Source organism: Myiozetetes cayanensis, unplaced genomic scaffold, assembly GCF_022539395.1.
Source record: "Myiozetetes cayanensis isolate MyiCay16 unplaced genomic scaffold, myiCay2020 scf1, whole genome shotgun sequence".
NCBI lineage: Eukaryota > Metazoa > Chordata > Aves > Passeriformes > Tyrannidae > Myiozetetes > Myiozetetes cayanensis.
In genome coordinates, this window is record NW_026086604.1 from 126,832,514 (window position 1) to 126,849,214 (window position 16,701).

At 39.8% G+C, this 16,701-nt stretch overlaps 1 protein-coding gene across 1 annotated transcript in view; it reads right to left on the bottom strand.

The window, feature by feature from the left end:
* Nucleotides 1-9,083: 9,083 nt before the first annotated feature.
* COL1A2 (collagen type I alpha 2 chain) overlaps nucleotides 9,084-16,701 on the bottom strand; it is a 39,173-nt gene continuing 31,555 nt past the window's right edge. The window contains exons 41-52 of the mRNA XM_050312586.1: nucleotides 16,567-16,674; nucleotides 15,913-16,020; nucleotides 14,538-14,591; nucleotides 14,323-14,430; nucleotides 14,073-14,126; nucleotides 13,665-13,772; nucleotides 12,935-12,988; nucleotides 12,697-12,804; nucleotides 12,073-12,319; nucleotides 11,472-11,662; nucleotides 10,116-10,358; nucleotides 9,084-9,511 (exon numbers count right to left, since the gene is read on the bottom strand). Coding sequence (XP_050168543.1) covers nucleotides 9,365-9,511; nucleotides 10,116-10,358; nucleotides 11,472-11,662; nucleotides 12,073-12,319; nucleotides 12,697-12,804; nucleotides 12,935-12,988; nucleotides 13,665-13,772; nucleotides 14,073-14,126; nucleotides 14,323-14,430; nucleotides 14,538-14,591; nucleotides 15,913-16,020; nucleotides 16,567-16,674 — 1,530 coding nt within the window. The 3' untranslated portion in view covers nucleotides 9,084-9,364. The remainder of the gene's footprint in view (nucleotides 9,512-10,115; nucleotides 10,359-11,471; nucleotides 11,663-12,072; nucleotides 12,320-12,696; nucleotides 12,805-12,934; nucleotides 12,989-13,664; nucleotides 13,773-14,072; nucleotides 14,127-14,322; nucleotides 14,431-14,537; nucleotides 14,592-15,912; nucleotides 16,021-16,566; nucleotides 16,675-16,701) is intronic.

The window sequence follows — 16,701 nt, forward strand, 5'->3', positions numbered from 1 at the left end:
TGGTCTCCCCTTTCCTCTGCCATGGCAGGGGGTTTGGAAACAGATGACCTTAAGATCCTTTCCAAGCCTAACTATTCTATGAAATTTTGGAAATCTGGAATTCTCTATTAGCCTCAGGTTTACTGAAACCCTGGTTTGCTGAAGTATCAGCAATGGATTAACAGACTAAAATATTTCCATGTGTCATCATTCTAAAATGAAATTGCATAGAAGTGGTTTCATTTAAGAAGAATATCACAGAGTTCCTTGTTCTATCCTATTTGTTTTTCTGTATGGTGCTCTGTTGTGTTGCTTTAAGCCCTGAAGTATATGTGTCATTTTATTATGTTGAAATGTAAATATATTTATACAAAATATCATCATGGGCTACTGTGCCCCCTCAGGCTTAGCCAAGATTTGTCATTTAGGAATTAACAGATAACTGAGTAGTTGTGTCACTTGCAGCAATTTTGTGTAAAAGCCTGGTGAGTTGGAATCTACAGGACAGCTGTTATTGTTTGCTTCTAGCTTTAAATCTCCTGTGCATGGCACACTTTAATAATTACTCACATGACAGTCGTAGGGATCTAATTCTTTCATGTGATGTTGTTGCTTACACTTTAACAAACACTTGTACCAAGAGGCTTAACTAACAGTATATGACTTCCTCTAAAGCCTAAACCCAGAACAAATCCATATGCAGTGAAAACACTGAAGGACATTATCCTTCAGCAGCTCTCTTGTGGACTCTTTGCAGGAACTTCAGTGATAGGACAAGGAGTAGTGGGTACAAATTAAAAGAGAAGAAATGTAGGTTAGGCATTAGGAATAAATTTTTTACTGTGAGGGTGGTTAGACCCTGGACAGGTTGCCCAGGGAGGTTGTGGATGCCCCAACATGTTGAACACTGCCCCCCACAGAGTGTTCAAAGCCTGACTGGACAAGGCCTTGAGCAACTTGGTCTAGTATGCATGGCAGGGGGTTTGGAATTGATGATCTTTCAGGTCCATTGCAACCCCTAAACATTCTATGATACTGTGATTCTATTCTGTGAGGCAGCCCTTCTCTCACAGAACTCTCTCTCCATAGTCCTGTTTTCATGGTATGTGGAAGAATTCAATCTTTTTGAGATGTCTTCCTTTCTTAGTGCTGGAGCATAAGGATCTATATACTAGGCAAAGAGGCAATCAAAATGCTACTTTCAAAGCTGAAGGCAAAAACTCCATCATTCTATCAGCTTGGAAGCAGGAAGCTGACAATTACCTAGTGAAGAGACGAGCCAATAACCAAGAAAAAATTCTGGCCTTGATCTAGGTGCAATAGAGCTGCTAATAAAGCCAGATGAGATCTTTGATCTTGTCTGTTGGCTTTGACAGAGTGCTTCTACTCTACAAATAAGGAGCAAGAAAAACAGCTTCTAGTTTTCAGAAGGTGCCTCTGTGCCCTCCAGGTGGCAGAAGAGTGCAAAGCAACTTGGAAACAGACTTCAAATTCCAGTTCGTTTTCAACACACTAGATTCAAATCGTACCAGATAATGAGTTTAAAATTAATATTTTTTTTTTTAGAACATCGTGCTATCCTAAATTTCAGAGCTTCAGATAGTAAAAGGCAATGAGTTTAACTGAAAAATCTATTACACTTCATAACCATGCTACGAAACAGATGAAGGGGTCACTAGGAACCAATGCAAATAGATTTCATGTTGTGTTTGGGCAGTGCATTGTCATGTGTTTGCCAAAGAGGTAAAGGAGTCGTTCAGACAAAACCCACAGAAAATAGCTACTGGAGTTGTTGCACGTGAAATTTCCACAGTATTTATGTAGAGTTAACATATAGAACAGATTTTTAGACCAAGCTTCTGAAGCTTTCTGAAGGAAAATATAAGAACATTGCTATGCACCTAGAAGGAAGGTGAGAGAGAAACTCAGTCCAAAGGTCAGCCCCTGGCCCAGAGTTTTATTTACAGAGTGGTGACACCTGGAGTGGTGTAGTGGGTTTCTGTGGCTGGGTTTTGGTAGTGGGGGGGGGTGACAGGGGTGGCTTCTGTTAGAAGCTTCCCGTGTCTGGTGGAGCCAATGCCAGTCGGCTCCAGGACGGGCTTCCTTCCGCTGGCCAAAGCTGAGCCAATTAGGAGTGATAGAAATGCCTCTGTGGTAACATAATTAAGAGCCAAAGGTTGTTGCGCAGATGAGAATTCCAGCCAGGCAAGAACAGAGAGAGAACATGGGAACAACAATGCAGACACCAAGGTCAGCGCAGAAGGAGGGGGAGGAGGATTTCCAGGCACCAGAGCTGAGGCCCTGCAACCCGTGGTGCAGACCATGGTGGGGCAGCTGTGCCTCTGCAGCCCATGGAGGACCATTGAGGTGCAGAGACCCACCTGCAGCCCATGGAGGAGCCCACACTGGAGCAGGTGGATGAATGAAGGAGACTGTGAGCCCGTGGGAGATCCAAGATGGAGCAGGGTCCTGCCAGACATCTGCAGCCCGTGGAGAGGGAAGCCCATGCTGGAGCAGGGTTTTTCCCAGGTAGGACTTGTAGCCCCTGTGGGGGCCCCATGATGGAGCAGCTCATTTGTGAAGGATTGCACCCCAAGGAGAAGTGACCCACGGGACAACAGTTTGGGAAGATCTGCTGCTTGCGGGATGGACTCATGTTGGAGAGGTCCGTCAAGGACTGTCTCCCATGGGAGGAACCCCACAGGAGCGGGGGAAGGACTCCTCTCTCTGAGCAGCAGCAGAAACAACAACTTACCATAACCCCCATTCATGTCCCCCTGCACTGCTGAAGGTGAGGAGGGAGAACATGGAAGGAAGGGGGGGGTGGGGAAGGAAGGTGTTTTTAAGATTATTTTACTTCTCACTCTTTTGCTGTGATCCTGTTAGTAATAAATTTAAGTACTATCCCCACTTTGAGTCTGTTTTGCCTGTGAAAGTAATCAGTAACTGACCTCTCCCAGATCTAAATTCATACATCCTTCTCTGTTTGTTTGTTTGTTTGTTTATCTCCTCTGTCCAGTTGTGGAGGGGAGTGAGAGAGCAGCTGTATTGAGTACCTGGCATCCAGCCAGGGTCAACCCACTACAAATGGATACTCAAGTCTTGTTACAACAAATAGATCTATGAAATCCTGATATACAGACAACAGGAAAGGCTGTGGACATGGTAATACCATTGTACACAGGGCCAGAGAAACACTACCTTAAACATGAGCAAGGTCTTAGAAACAGTGCTGTTTACTATTGGACGTGCTTGTGAAAATGCCTATTTAATGGTTAATCTGTGGGAGGTAGGTCGATGAGGGGTAGGAATGTAGCTCCTGAGTCTCCAGGAGGGACAAAAAACTGGTGTTCCCAAAGCATCTGAGGGCATCCCAGCTCAGGAGGAGGGACATGAAATGCTGGTTCTTCTCACCTGGTGACAGGCAGGGACACTGTCGTCTGCAGGCACAAACCACCAGCTTGTCTTGCAAGAAATTCTTAACATTAACTCTTAAGCTATTCAGCAGACTGGATGCTACTAGCAAAAACACTAGTTTCAAAAGCTACAGGAACTTTTGAAACAAAGTATTTGAAGTCTGTACCCTAGAACCATATATGGAACCGGTAAAAGTTCAAAGGACCTATTGTATCTATTTGTATCTATTGTGTCTTTTTGTATCTATTATATCTATCTTGTTTCTCTTGTATCTGTAGCATATTAAAGTAGCTGAGAGAAACTATGTAGAACTCCAGTTCTACTCTTTGTGTGCTGTGAGGCAGGCGGTCTGCATGGATGTGGTTTTCCCCCTTTGCTCCTCCTCAGAAGAAATAAGCAGAGGTCCTTAGAATATCATTGCAGAATCTGGGGAACCAATAAATTCAGCTCTGTGCAGTTTCTGTAGGAATTGAAATTTCAGATGACTGTGGTAAACCACACATGGTATGGAGGCAGGTAAAGCCATAACAGCAATGGATGTTCTTTCGAACTGAGGAATTAGTCTTATTCCCTGTTAAATGCTGAAAGATAAAAATAAACAAGAAGGTAAAAAAGACTATTAACCCAAAAAATTGTGAAAAGCGTTCTTCCCAAATTAAGGCAGGCTCTATTTGGGTGACTCTTCTTGACGCACATTCTAGGCACTGTTGTAGAGAATTTCCTGGGAATGAGGAGCAGACTCTAACACCTCAAGATGTTAAATACCTTAATCAAAAGGTAGTGGTTAACATCTTTGGATAAAATTGCCCAGAAAAACTTACTATGGAGGAAGGATCTCAGTCCTGAGATTAGCTCACCTGGTTAGAGCATAACACAACTAATACTAAGGTTGTGGGTTTGATCCTTGTATGAGCCATTTGCTTAGGAACTGGACTTGATGATCCTTGTCAGTCCCATCCAACTCAGAGGATTCTGTGATTTCATGAAGAAAAAACTCTTTCCTTTAGACCAGTTCATAGAGAAGATAAATTCAGATTCATAGAACCTGACAACTGAAAGACTGAATTATTATTGCCTTTTTTCTACCCTGAGTGAGCATGCAGTTTTCTACTAGAAGGTTTCTTGGTTTGGATGGGTGTTCTTCTGATATGTTGATATATTTTTAGGGTGAGTTCTGAGGCTGATGTTTTGGAGAAATAGCCACAGGCAGCTCAGAATATTTGGACAGTAAAAATGTCTGTGAATGTGAATTCAGGAAAAAAACCCTAGAAAAATACTCTTCAGGGCCAGTAATTTGCATGTGAGTCAGTAGGTGGTGCACAACGCTGGTGGAAATGCTGAACAACTGCTCTCTCTTTCATTAAGGGTCATCAGAATTGGCATTTGGGAAAAGTTGTTTCATTTCACCCGAAGAGCCAATATCAGTAGCTTGAAAGCAATAAGATATTGATAATGATTATTGGAATGAATTATATTTCAAAAGCTGGTGTTCAAAATAACATTGAAATGTATTTGTTTTGATAGTTGTATTTGTTTGTTTTGATAGTTATATTTGCCTTAGTGAGAATCATAATTTCTTTAATAATTGAAGAGTATACATAGGCATGGAATCATATTTAAGAAATTTTGCTAATGTAATTTTGCTCATGTAATACCTGTATTCAATCAGGTGTTTTCCAGGAAAAGACAAATTTATTCCATCCTTAGAATATAGGCATGCAGTCTTTTCTTTGTTTATATACCACAGGTTGCATTCATAACACATCTGAGATTCATGGTGGAGCTCTGTAGAAATTCAGTGGATTTTTAATGAGCTCAGAGTGAGGTGTGATTAAAACTAGATGAATTAGGGATTACTTCTGTTTGCATGTCTAGGAATTGTTTTATTTCAGTTGTGCTGTTATTTCATTTTTTTGGATTTGTATACATGATTCTAGTATTGTAAAACCCTGCATCAAGTGGGCGAAGGGAAAGCAGTTTCCAGGAGATCCTGTCTGAAACCACCACAGGAAAACTAATGGAAAGTCACATCAAAAGCTGCTACTTAGACCTGTGTGGTGGAAGTGTAGATCCATTAATCTGTGGATGCTGTTTTGTCACTCACTTGTATTAAAGGAAATTTGTCTGTTCATAGTCTTTAGCACATAGTATTCATGTTTTAAACTGACAAACTGAACCTTAAGATGACTGTCAGTGTCTCATGATTCTCTTCCCAGTGAAGTAGGCTGCACAGTTACAACTGCCCCTTCTACAACCACTTTCTGGGTTTTGAGTTTCTTTCCACTCTGTGGTGATCAGATTTATGGTGTTTCTTGTGGCCTCTGGTTTTTGTCCATTTAGGCCATATTCACACAAAAGCACTTGTTATAGAGAACCCAATGTGCTGCCAGCTGAGCCTGCTGCAATGGGAAACAGGGCCCAGGCAAGCAAGTTATGCTCCGGAGGAGCAAGGAAAAGGGAGACTGAATTCATCACCCCATGAAAACTGCTGGGTTTTTTTTGATTCATTTTTACTTGAGTGATTCCTTTTTATCCAAATGATTGCCCATGTGATCCCAATTGAATACTGGGAACACAGGCTGACTGACTGAGATAGAGTTGTTTTTATGGAAATATAAAAGCGTAAACCAGCCTCGAGATCTGTTGCCCATCACAGCTAGTAAAATTTAGGTGTCAAGAGGATTATGTAGCAAGCCAAGTTCATACATGCAGAGGCACTAAATGCTTCTGAAGACTTTTTAGTAAGATTTATGGATACAGTAAAGAATATCTGCACTAGAGTCATCTGGATTCAGCTTAGATACAATTCAAAGCACCTTCTGGCAGGACCTCTTTAACCTCTGTTCATGTCCTGGGGAGATGGAGTAAGAGTAGCTCACAAACAGATCACATTTATTGATCACATGAGTGGAGGTGATTGGTCCCACAGATTCCTGGCAGAAGAACGGTCTGAATGCTGCACTACTTTCATTTGCATAATTGTACCACAACCAAGCACTGTGCATGTCAGCTGTCTCTCTACCCAGCTCTACACAGCTTCTCCAGCAATTCTCTTCTGATGCACTACAGCCAGGCCTTCCTGCAAACTTTGACTTTCACTTACTTACTCCAGCTGTTTTCCTTCCCTTCCAGGTTTCTTTTCTTTTTTTGTTACAAATGTAAACTTTAACCTATTTTATCATTATTGTCTTAGCAAATTTATGCAAATGATCTAGATATATTGCTGCTGATAATTAAATTCTCCAGAGATAATTCATATAGGTAGGCAGACCACTCCCAAAGATATTTAAGATCACTTTACCAGTTTATTCAACACTTTTTATTCCCAAAATTAGACAATATGAAAGCTCCCTGCCTTGTCTGCCATTCACCTCACTTATTTTCAGCTATGATCCTTGAAAGACAGTTTCTTCAATATTGTACATAACGTAAGCAAAATACTTGATCATGCAATAAATTTTGATGAGCTCAAAACCTGCAGGCCAAACTGAGTATCTTCTTGGTGCTAATGAGGCTGGAAATTGTGGGGTAGGCACCATATATTTTTTTATTTAATTTCCAGATGAGGCTGCTTTTGTGGCAAAGGTCTGAAAACATAGAATTTGGATGTTATCAATGAGCTGATATAAAGGAAGGGTTTTCTGCCTAGCAGGACATGGCATGGAATAGAAGATAGAGGAGAAATCAGAAGATAACAAAAGAAACAGTGTTTTCCCTTTGTAGTCTCATTTCTAAGCCTCAAGTGGCCCTTTAACTGTGGGGTTTTTTTTTTGGTTTGTTTTTAACTCCCCAGGCAGCAAAGGTCCACCTTCCAGTCCTAGCAATAACCTTTGCATACATCCTAGCAGATTACATAGACTGAGAGATGAAATATTATCTTTTCAGTCCTTGTAGGAACTGCCTGGTTTGTAGTTAATCTACATGAGAAAAGAGACTCTTACAATTTTAAAGCATTGAATTATTTTCTTTTTATAAGAACAACAAATTATTTTGAAATAGTAAAACAATGTTTGAAATATTAACTCTTGAAGAATCATCATCATCATCATCGTCCAATGAGTAAATGCAGGTATTTACCTGCAGTATGTTTAACTCAGTGAAGAAAAAAGGGGCTGTATTTTATCACAGAAATTCCTCTCTTTACTAATGCCACACACAACTGCAGGCACATAGGAGATGCACTTAAGGTCATGTTTTGAAATTTGCCCTTTTTTTCTTAATCAGTTCATTACAACCAAAACAAAAAAAATGTCTTTAGAAACAGTTTTTAGTGCTTATTCCTCCTTGCACCATTTGGAGCTGCCTTCAGTCTCTCCACTGTTAACCTTTGGAGTGGTGCTTTCTTCAGGTTACAGGGACTTTATTCTGGATATTTTCTTCATACTTCCCTTTAGGGTTTCCTGCTGACTAAGCCTTTCTCACCTCTCCTCTTACCTGCTTTTGCTGTTGTCTTCATGGGCCCCTCTGCGTTGTCCCAAGCACGTTCTCAATTCCAAAATCATGGCTGTTGTAATTGCAGTTCATTTAGGGTTTTATCACTCTCTTGAAAGGTCTCAGAGAAGAACAGCCTTTGCTTCTCGTGGTGTTTTTTGTGAAAGCAAATTATTGAGGTTAGCAACAGCAGGTAGTTCTGTGTCTCATACAGAACTGAACGAGCTGCAAGGGCCTAACAAACCCTGAGCTTCCTGACAAGACAACTGAATTTGAGATTCCTTGTACGAGACTTCTGCACATCCTTTCTAAGGCACACAGGCACAGTTCTGCTGATTACAGCACAGCACCAGCCAGCACAGCTTTCTCAAGAGCTTTCTGTCTCCAAGTGCAAGACAGAAGCTTCATTTTCCTTCTACCTTGAAGTGAGATGATGATCTTTTTTTCGACCCTTAGTCCTGCTTAACATTTGGAAAAAAAGGAAGGAATTATTTCTGCTTCTGAACTCCTCATACTATGAGGCACAGAGTTACCGAGTAAGTTTCTTGGGGTCTTTTCAAAAGGTGGTGTTGAAATGAAGAGTCAAGTAGACAATCACACCCTTGAGAAAGTTGTAGGCAGCCTCCCAAGGCTTTAAGCAAATGTTTTACAGCAATGGGCTAACAGAGTTACAGCAATGCAAATGTATTGTAAAATCTGGGTGTGAGTATCTGCCAATGCATCTAAGCAAGTAACTTAACTCATTAAATAGTTTCTTTTGGAACACTGGACATGCTTTATTTCATTACTTTTTTTCACAATTTATTTAAACATCTCACATATACAAAATACATTTTCTTTCTTTTTTGAGAAATGATGATTTTTTTTTTTTTTTATCCTTTGTAGAAGATGGAAATGAGATTTGAAAGCAGGAGCACCTGATTTTGGAGGAAGAGGACAAAGATGAGGAAAAATGATCCACATGCTTAAGCTGTGGGTGAGACAGGACATTCTAAGTTTTAAGACAAACTTCAAAGAAACAAGAAGCAATACTTTAAATGTCATTAGCACCATTGAAGTTCAAGTATTGGAAAGATACTCTGTAATTATGCAATTAGCACCACTGTATTTTGATTGGAACTGAAAGCACCCCAGATTGTATGGAGAAGTTCCTACAAAAGATGTGGATCACACTTGATTTAGTGTATGAGGTAGTTTAAACCTTTGGAAGCTGTGGATTTAAACTTCCTCTGTGGAAGATATTCAAAGGCCACAAATGGTGCAAACTTTCATGACTTTTTATTTTGTTTTTTGTTTTTTGTTTTTTACAAAGGTTGACATTTCCCAAAACAAGGTGTTAAATCTTGAAAGACTTCCAAGTCCGTTTGGGGCTGTATTAAATTTCATTGCACAATTCTCCAATCAGTTCTTCTCCTTCTCTTTCGCCCAGAGTTTAAGCAAGTAGATGAACAGAAGAAATGGAAGGAGTCAGCTTTCATTACAAAAAGAAACAACAAGAGAATAATTTGGGAGAGGCTTTAAGTTAATTTTAGTTCATTCATTTAAAACAGACTGGGCCAATGTCCAAACCGAATTCTTGGTCAGCGCTGCCAATATCCAAAGGTGCAATGTCAAGAATGGGCAAGCGGGATGGCTTATTTGTTCTGTATTCAATGATCGTTTTGCCCCATTCATTGTTCTTTCTCTGTAAGACAAGATTAATTTCAATTGTTATTGCATTGTTCCTAGTATTAAGTAATTGTTTCACCTGAATGGGTAATTTCTGAAATAATTTTGTATTAATTTGCTTCCACTGTTTGCAAATCAGATACCCAATATCCAACAATTTAGATTTCTGACACAGATAAAATATTTACTTGAATCTTCTGAAGTTGTATGTGTAATGCTCTACATAAACTGCTATTATGTATTTATTTACACTGATGTTAAATCAGCAGAGAACCCTGCCTGAGTGTTTCAGTACTTAAAGGTCCTACCCATTCTACAGCTTGTGCACTTTTTTTTCATCAGCTTTCTGCTTACACAGAATTTGGATCTCCTCCCTCTGAAAAGCTTTTTTTTTTTTTTTCTGCCACACTGCACAGTACAAGATAAGATGCATTTGTACCCCAGTCCTTTGCACTTGTTAAGGATCTGGACTAGGTTGGGTTTGTAGGTTATTTATGTTCATTGGGTAAAATTTTGCTGGTCTAACTGATTATCTAATTCTGAATCAAAGCATGACTCTGTCCCCAGTCATGTGCTTAAGCACGGGCAATCACTGTGCCCATGGATTCTACGTTACTTACAGAGCATCCATCCTCGAGAACACTGAAAGTGAATCTGCTGTTGCCTTCAGCTCGTAGTTCAACATCGTTGGATCCCTGCAGCATAACAGCCTTTTTGAGGTTGCCAGTTTCTGCATCCATGTAGGCAATGCTGTTCTTGCAGTGGTAGGTGATGTTCTGGGAGGCGTGGTTGGCCAGCAGACGCATGAAGGCAAGTTGGGTGGCCATATCCTTTGAGGTCACTCCTTCACTATTGTATTCAAACTGAAAAACAGAGAGGAACCCAGTCACTGGTATTGCTGGGGAAAGAAGGATATTTGTAGTGCGAGTGTGTGATAGTCGCTCTAGAGACGTTAAAAAAAAGAATCACCTAAGTCTGCAATCACTTGTCTATTGCCATTTCAGAGCTAAAGAGTATCAAATAAAACTAGTAGGAGGTAGACTGACAACCAGACATGAGTGAATGTAGTTAAACTGTAAAACTTTGTTCCAAAATATGGTATTAACAGTTTATGTGGATTCAGAGACAATATCAAATAAGTTCAAGGAAGACAATTTACTGTTTCCACATATACACAGAAACATTGTCTGTCTCAAGAAAACACTGAATCTTGGTTGGTTTTTTTTTTTTTTTGAGTCTAAGAGGGCTAGTGTCTGTGGATATTACAAATGTTTGCCTCATTCTTAAATTCATTTTGCAGCATGTACTTTTAGTGACTGTAAGAAACAGGACCCTGTATTGTTTTGACCCAGTGGGATCAGTGTAATCCTCTAATATTAAAGATCTTGGACACTTTGATTTCATCACAAGATCAACTCAATTTCATTTAAGAATGATGTAATTAGACCTACTTAAATGTACAAAAGTGATTTATTTGTAATTGGCTGGGAGGGTGCAAGAAGACATATTTCTTGTTTTTATTTACACTGACAATTCTGAATGTTATGGTGGCATACACTGTGGATCTGTGATGTGTAATATAATTATCTCTTCAGGAACAGTGTCATATGTAAAAAAAATCTCCATTAAAAGAGTAAGTAAATCTGGTTTTCTTACTTTTTCAGAATTTCTGGACTGTCTTTTTACTATTGTAACATATTGCAGTCCAGGCTTTCCTCAGCAATAGCCATTAGTCATGCTGAATTGATCATCAGTAGATATCAAGAAATATTAGAACAATACTGAGAAATACTTTTAGCAAACTGTGATCTAAACCAGAACCAGAGCTCTGTGCCCTTGGAATAAAAGGTAGTTCCCTTTTCCATATTTCTCCGCTAAGAGAGTTTAATTTATCTGCTTGCTTACTGAGAGTCAGTGAGTTGGGAACTCTTCAGACAGCGCTGTAGAAAATAGTCATCCTCCCATACATCACTTACCTGGCTGCCTCCATTGATAGCTTCACCAAACCATATGTGCTTCTTGTCCTTGGGATTCTTGTTGATATACCAATTCTTAGCGGGAATATTGTCAGGGTTGGCATAAATGCAAGTCTCACCAGTGGCAAAGTCACAGTATACTCTAATGGCATCTGCAGAGCAGCCTTGGTTGGGATCAATCCAGTAGAAGCCTGCCACGGAGGAAAGAAATGTGAAGAACAGTTCACTCAGCTTAACCTTTGCATTCAGTTCATATTCACTTGTCTGATATAGGAACTCAGAGAGAGCCCATAAGTATCACAGCTAGGTACAATATTAAGGTGATAAGTGGGATGAATAGATATTTCGGATTGTTAGTGTATAAGCAACTGTATTTGAAATCTAGGGTTAAGTATTTTTGCATTGTTTTGAAAAAATTATTGGAATAATGTGCAGCAATAGCTATAAAGAGCTTTTCAGAATGTATCTATTTTCAGTGGAGACAGCAATAACCTCTTTGTCATTTAGCATTTTTGTCAGGTGGCCAAGGATGCCATCAAAGAAAGTTGATAAGCTATATGGACTCCGAGCCAGAAAGGGCAAATATGTGGCACCAACATACCGCTGCTCCATTCTGGGTGGCTAAGTCTTAGGTCACGACAGGTGCGAGCTGGGTTCTTTTTGGAGCCTTCTGGGGTCAGCAGGGTCTCAATTTGGTTGTTCAGTGTTTTCAGAGTGGCATCAACTTCATAATCCTTGGGTCTGAGAGAAGGCTGATCAGCCCGGTAGTATTCTGCATCAAAGCCAACTTCATATCCACCACCGTTGGGACCAGGGGGACCAGGGGGACCAGGAGGTCCAGGAGGACCCTAAAGTTTTTCAAAAGCAAAAGACAAGAGGCATTCTGTTAGACATATTTTTCTCTCAATCAAATGCTTCCACACATACATAGTCCTACTTAATTCCTGGCACCCTTAGCTCTAATCAGAGGCAGTACGTATGGACTTGCCCTGTGGTGATTGCTATGGGCTGAAGCAGTGGAAGATGCACAGTGTAGGACTACAACTCCTCCTTTGTGTATTTGCTGTCTGGCTGTAAGGAGTGAACAAGGACTTCAAGTTTAGACCTAACAGGGAAATATGTTTAATTTTTTTTTTTAATAAATAAACTCACATATATTCCTACACTGCTAGGCTTCTTGTGTGACTTAAATGTGTTAAATCAAAAAAATAAGAGTTATACTCACAGCAGGACCTTGGCTACCGTGAGAGCCACGCACACCAGCAGGGCCAATAGGTCCAGGGAGACCATTGCGACCATCTTTACCAGGAGGACCAGAGGGACCAGGTGGACCCTAAAAGGAAATTTGAACAGTTTAATGACAGTAAAAACACTACAAATAGAGATTCATATAAATGGGAGTGTACATATATATTGCACAAAAATAATGGGAGAATTATTAGAATGGTTTGAAATTTACATACCCTTGGGCCAGCAGGGCCATTGTTACCAGGAGGACCTTGATCACCATGTTGTCCCTATTGGGGAAGATACATGCGCAGTCTTTAAAAAAAGCAGTGGCACATGTTTGTGTTTGCATGATTCAAGAAGGAGCTATAGTCAGAGAATGGTATTCTAGGGCTAATTACATTTATTAATGAAGCTGGAATTTAAAATGCCTGCTTTGCGAAGGAAGGAGAGAGGGTGTAAAGAGGTATTTAATGTGATAACCTATAGAATTCTCTATATTGATTCTTCAGGTTTTCAGAGAAGGCTTTAAAATAAAAGTCAGAACTCCTGAAGGCAATACCTCAACTTAAAAGGGAAGAAAATTCATAAATTGCTTTTTCTCTATGATACAGAGGCTTTACAATTTCTAGTCAAAATAAGAAATACTAACACAGAGTTTTTTTAATTCTGTGCTAGCCAAACACAGTCGAGTTTCAAGGCAATTAATAGTACTCATAGTTCTAAAGCCATTAAAATAATTAATTATTAAAATCATTAATAAAAGCCTATTAAAATTTGCCATTTTATATGAAGAGCATTGAGTGTTAAAGAGACTCTTAATGGTCTTTGAAAATGATGCAGAGTGGAGTAAGTGGTATCAATCTGCTGGGTGGTGCATATATAATTCCACCCTAGGGTGACCTTATTCCCTTTTTTTTTTCCTCCCTCTTTTTATATTCAAAATGCTAAAAATCATTTACTTACAGCCAGACCAGGAAGACCCTGCAATCCATTGTGTCCCTTCAAGCCAGGCAGACCTCTAGGACCCTTATCACCAGGTAGACCTTTCTCACCACGTGGACCTTGTGGGCCCTAGGAAGGAACATAGTTGTCAGAGAAATAAGCATAAGCATTCTACATTATGCCATAGGTTGCCCCAGTGTGTATAAATTACATCCTGTTAACAAAACGAGGAGGAGTGCTAATCCCAAAGTTTCAGGACCGGTCCCATAAAAGAGAATGCTGATTAAGATTCTAGATCCATAAACATTCACAGGTCCTTAAGCACTACTTTTTGTGTCGGTATCTTGAGCAGAGTCATGAGTCCTTATTATCAAAGCATGTTTTCTCTTCTTGCATCAATGTGGTAATGTATTTAAAAATCAGACTTACAGCAAGACCTCTTGGACCAAAAGCACCAGCAGGACCGACAGCACCAGCAGGACCCTGAAACAAGAATAAAAATGCATGTCACTGCTGTATACTGTTCTAATGAAGGTTCCATGCTCAACACATCTTTGCCGAAAGTGAAGTAATTATCCACATATTGTAGAGGTGTGAGGTATTTTATGTATATATGTCTGATGGACAAATCTTAGTCCTCTTAGACCTAAATAAAAAAATTATGGTCTCATCAACTTACAGGGTCACCACGGTTTCCAGGCTTTCCAGAAGGACCAACTTGGCCATGAGGACCAGGAGCACCCAGAGCACCACTGGGACCAGGATTACCAGGAGCACCACGCTCACCCTGGGAACAAAGAAACACAACAGTAGGGAGTGTGCTACTACTGACTTACACATATTGGAATATTTCTTCCATAATAATGAAATAAAAGAAAAAACCAGACAAGTTACCTTGAAACCAGGAGCACCATCACGGCCTGGAGGACCATCATTTCCAGGATTGCCCTGTTAAAAGACCATGAAAAAAATATTAAATTCCATCACCTTTCATCTCACATGGAACTGTGTGTCAGTTTAATTTCTTCCAATGATAGTAAGAAGACACTGAATGGAATAGTATTAAGCTTGAAGACAAAAAGGTCTTCCTTATAGATACTGTTCTCAAATCCCTCAAATATATTAATTTTCTCAGAAAACTAAATTACTTTAGCTGTAGTACTTCACAAGGTTAAATGAATTCCTTTGTGAACGTTAATCCCACTTCACCTGTTTCACTGTGTACAGAAGCAAACCTTTTCCTTCAGAAAATTCCCATGGAACATAAAGTTTGTTTCTTTTTAATTATTATTCTCTGTTCTCTTTGAGATCCTGCAAGTCTCAGGATCCTGGTTTAAGGTGAATTACCAACTTGGATGGTTAAATTGAATGGATACATTTATCTGCTACTCTGTGAAGTTGTTGGAGTAGGGCTCTGTCTTCCAAGTAATCACCCCCAAGGCAGGACATTAGAGGGAACAATTTCTTCCAGTCCAGTGTCCCCACATTACCCCTTCTGCACAGGGCTCACATCACCATTGTGCCTTAACCTGCAGTTCAGCAGTACCTGCCACATAGGCCAGACTTGGCTCTGTAGTGCTTTTACCCTGCAAACTTTAGGTTTTGTGGAGAGGGAATACACACTGGGAAACACTCTGTAGCTCAGCCACAGTGTTTGTATCTGTTTTTTTAGGACTCCAAAACAGTGCTGAGTGTTGCACAACTCCAACAACTGAATTACAACAGTTTGGGTAATGTGCTTCATAGGCCTTCTGAGTGGGTCTTAATTTAAAAAAGCTTTGCCTTTAAAATCGTGAATCACTATATACCTCAGGTAAAAGTGACTGCAATTTTTATACTTCCCTGAAAGACATGTATAATGTGTCTTACATGATGCTTAAGAAAATTTGTTGATAAACAAGGCCTTTGTGATATATTCTTCTCTATAGCCAAAGTAAATCCCCTGGAATGTATTATTTGTTCTCAGTTCCAACAATGAAGTAACCTTTTCCCCACTCCATCTTTCTTGGCAATTAAGTAAAGAAGTCAAAAGATTCTGATAGTGACTCCAGAATGTATTTCAGACATAAGTTTTGCCTTGAAGAATTTGTCACCTAATTAGGGATGGGAATCCATGTCTATAAAAATCCTGATATAATTTTCTCTGAAGACTTTGCAAGGTACAGGTTTGCTAGCAGAACAATCTCCAGTTCCATCCACTTTTTCTTTGTATTTGTCTTTGCCTCAGAATAAAGGAAAAGCAACCTGAAGTGGAAATAAGACAGCTTACATCACGTCCAGCTTCACCAGGAGCACCATTTGGACCAGGAGAACCCACAGGACCAGAGGGACCACGGGCACCAGGAGGACCAGAAACACCCAGGGGACCAGGTTCACCCTAATACAGGAACAGTGGTAACAAAATGTGGCATTATAATACAACATAAACCAGTCTTACAGAGCTTTTGGCCTTTATCTAACAGAAACATTTATCTGAAACTAGTTCAGGAAATGAAGAAGAATCAGGACATGTGAAACATATCTAACTATATCAAATATTATCTTCATTCTAAATTTTACTATCAGAAACCTCTGATGACAGTCAGAAATATGCTCACTTGCTGACACAAGTCTTGTTTGTCTGCAACAAGCCATAATTTCTTCCATTGCTCAAAGTCTGTTAGGTTCATATCTTCTGTTTCCAGCAGCAATGGAAAGAGCAGAATCTACATCTCCTTTTCCCTGGCTTCCCATAAATGGTTTTTTTTGGTTGTGGTTTTTTTTTTGTTTGGTTTGTGGTTTTTTGTTTGTTTGTTTGTTTGTTTTTTGTGTATTTTTTTGTTTGTTGGTTTGGTTTGGTTTTGTGGGTTTTTTTGTTTGTTGTATTGTTTGGGATTTTTTAAAACATTATCCGTTTAAAGCAGTTTACTAATCATATACTCACTGTTGCTCCAGAGATGCCTGGAAGACCACGTTCTCCCCGAGAACCAGGCAGACCAAGGATACCAGGAGCACCAAGAATACCCTGAGGACCTGGGGTACCAGGAGGACCCTGTGATGTGAAGAGAATAATATTTAT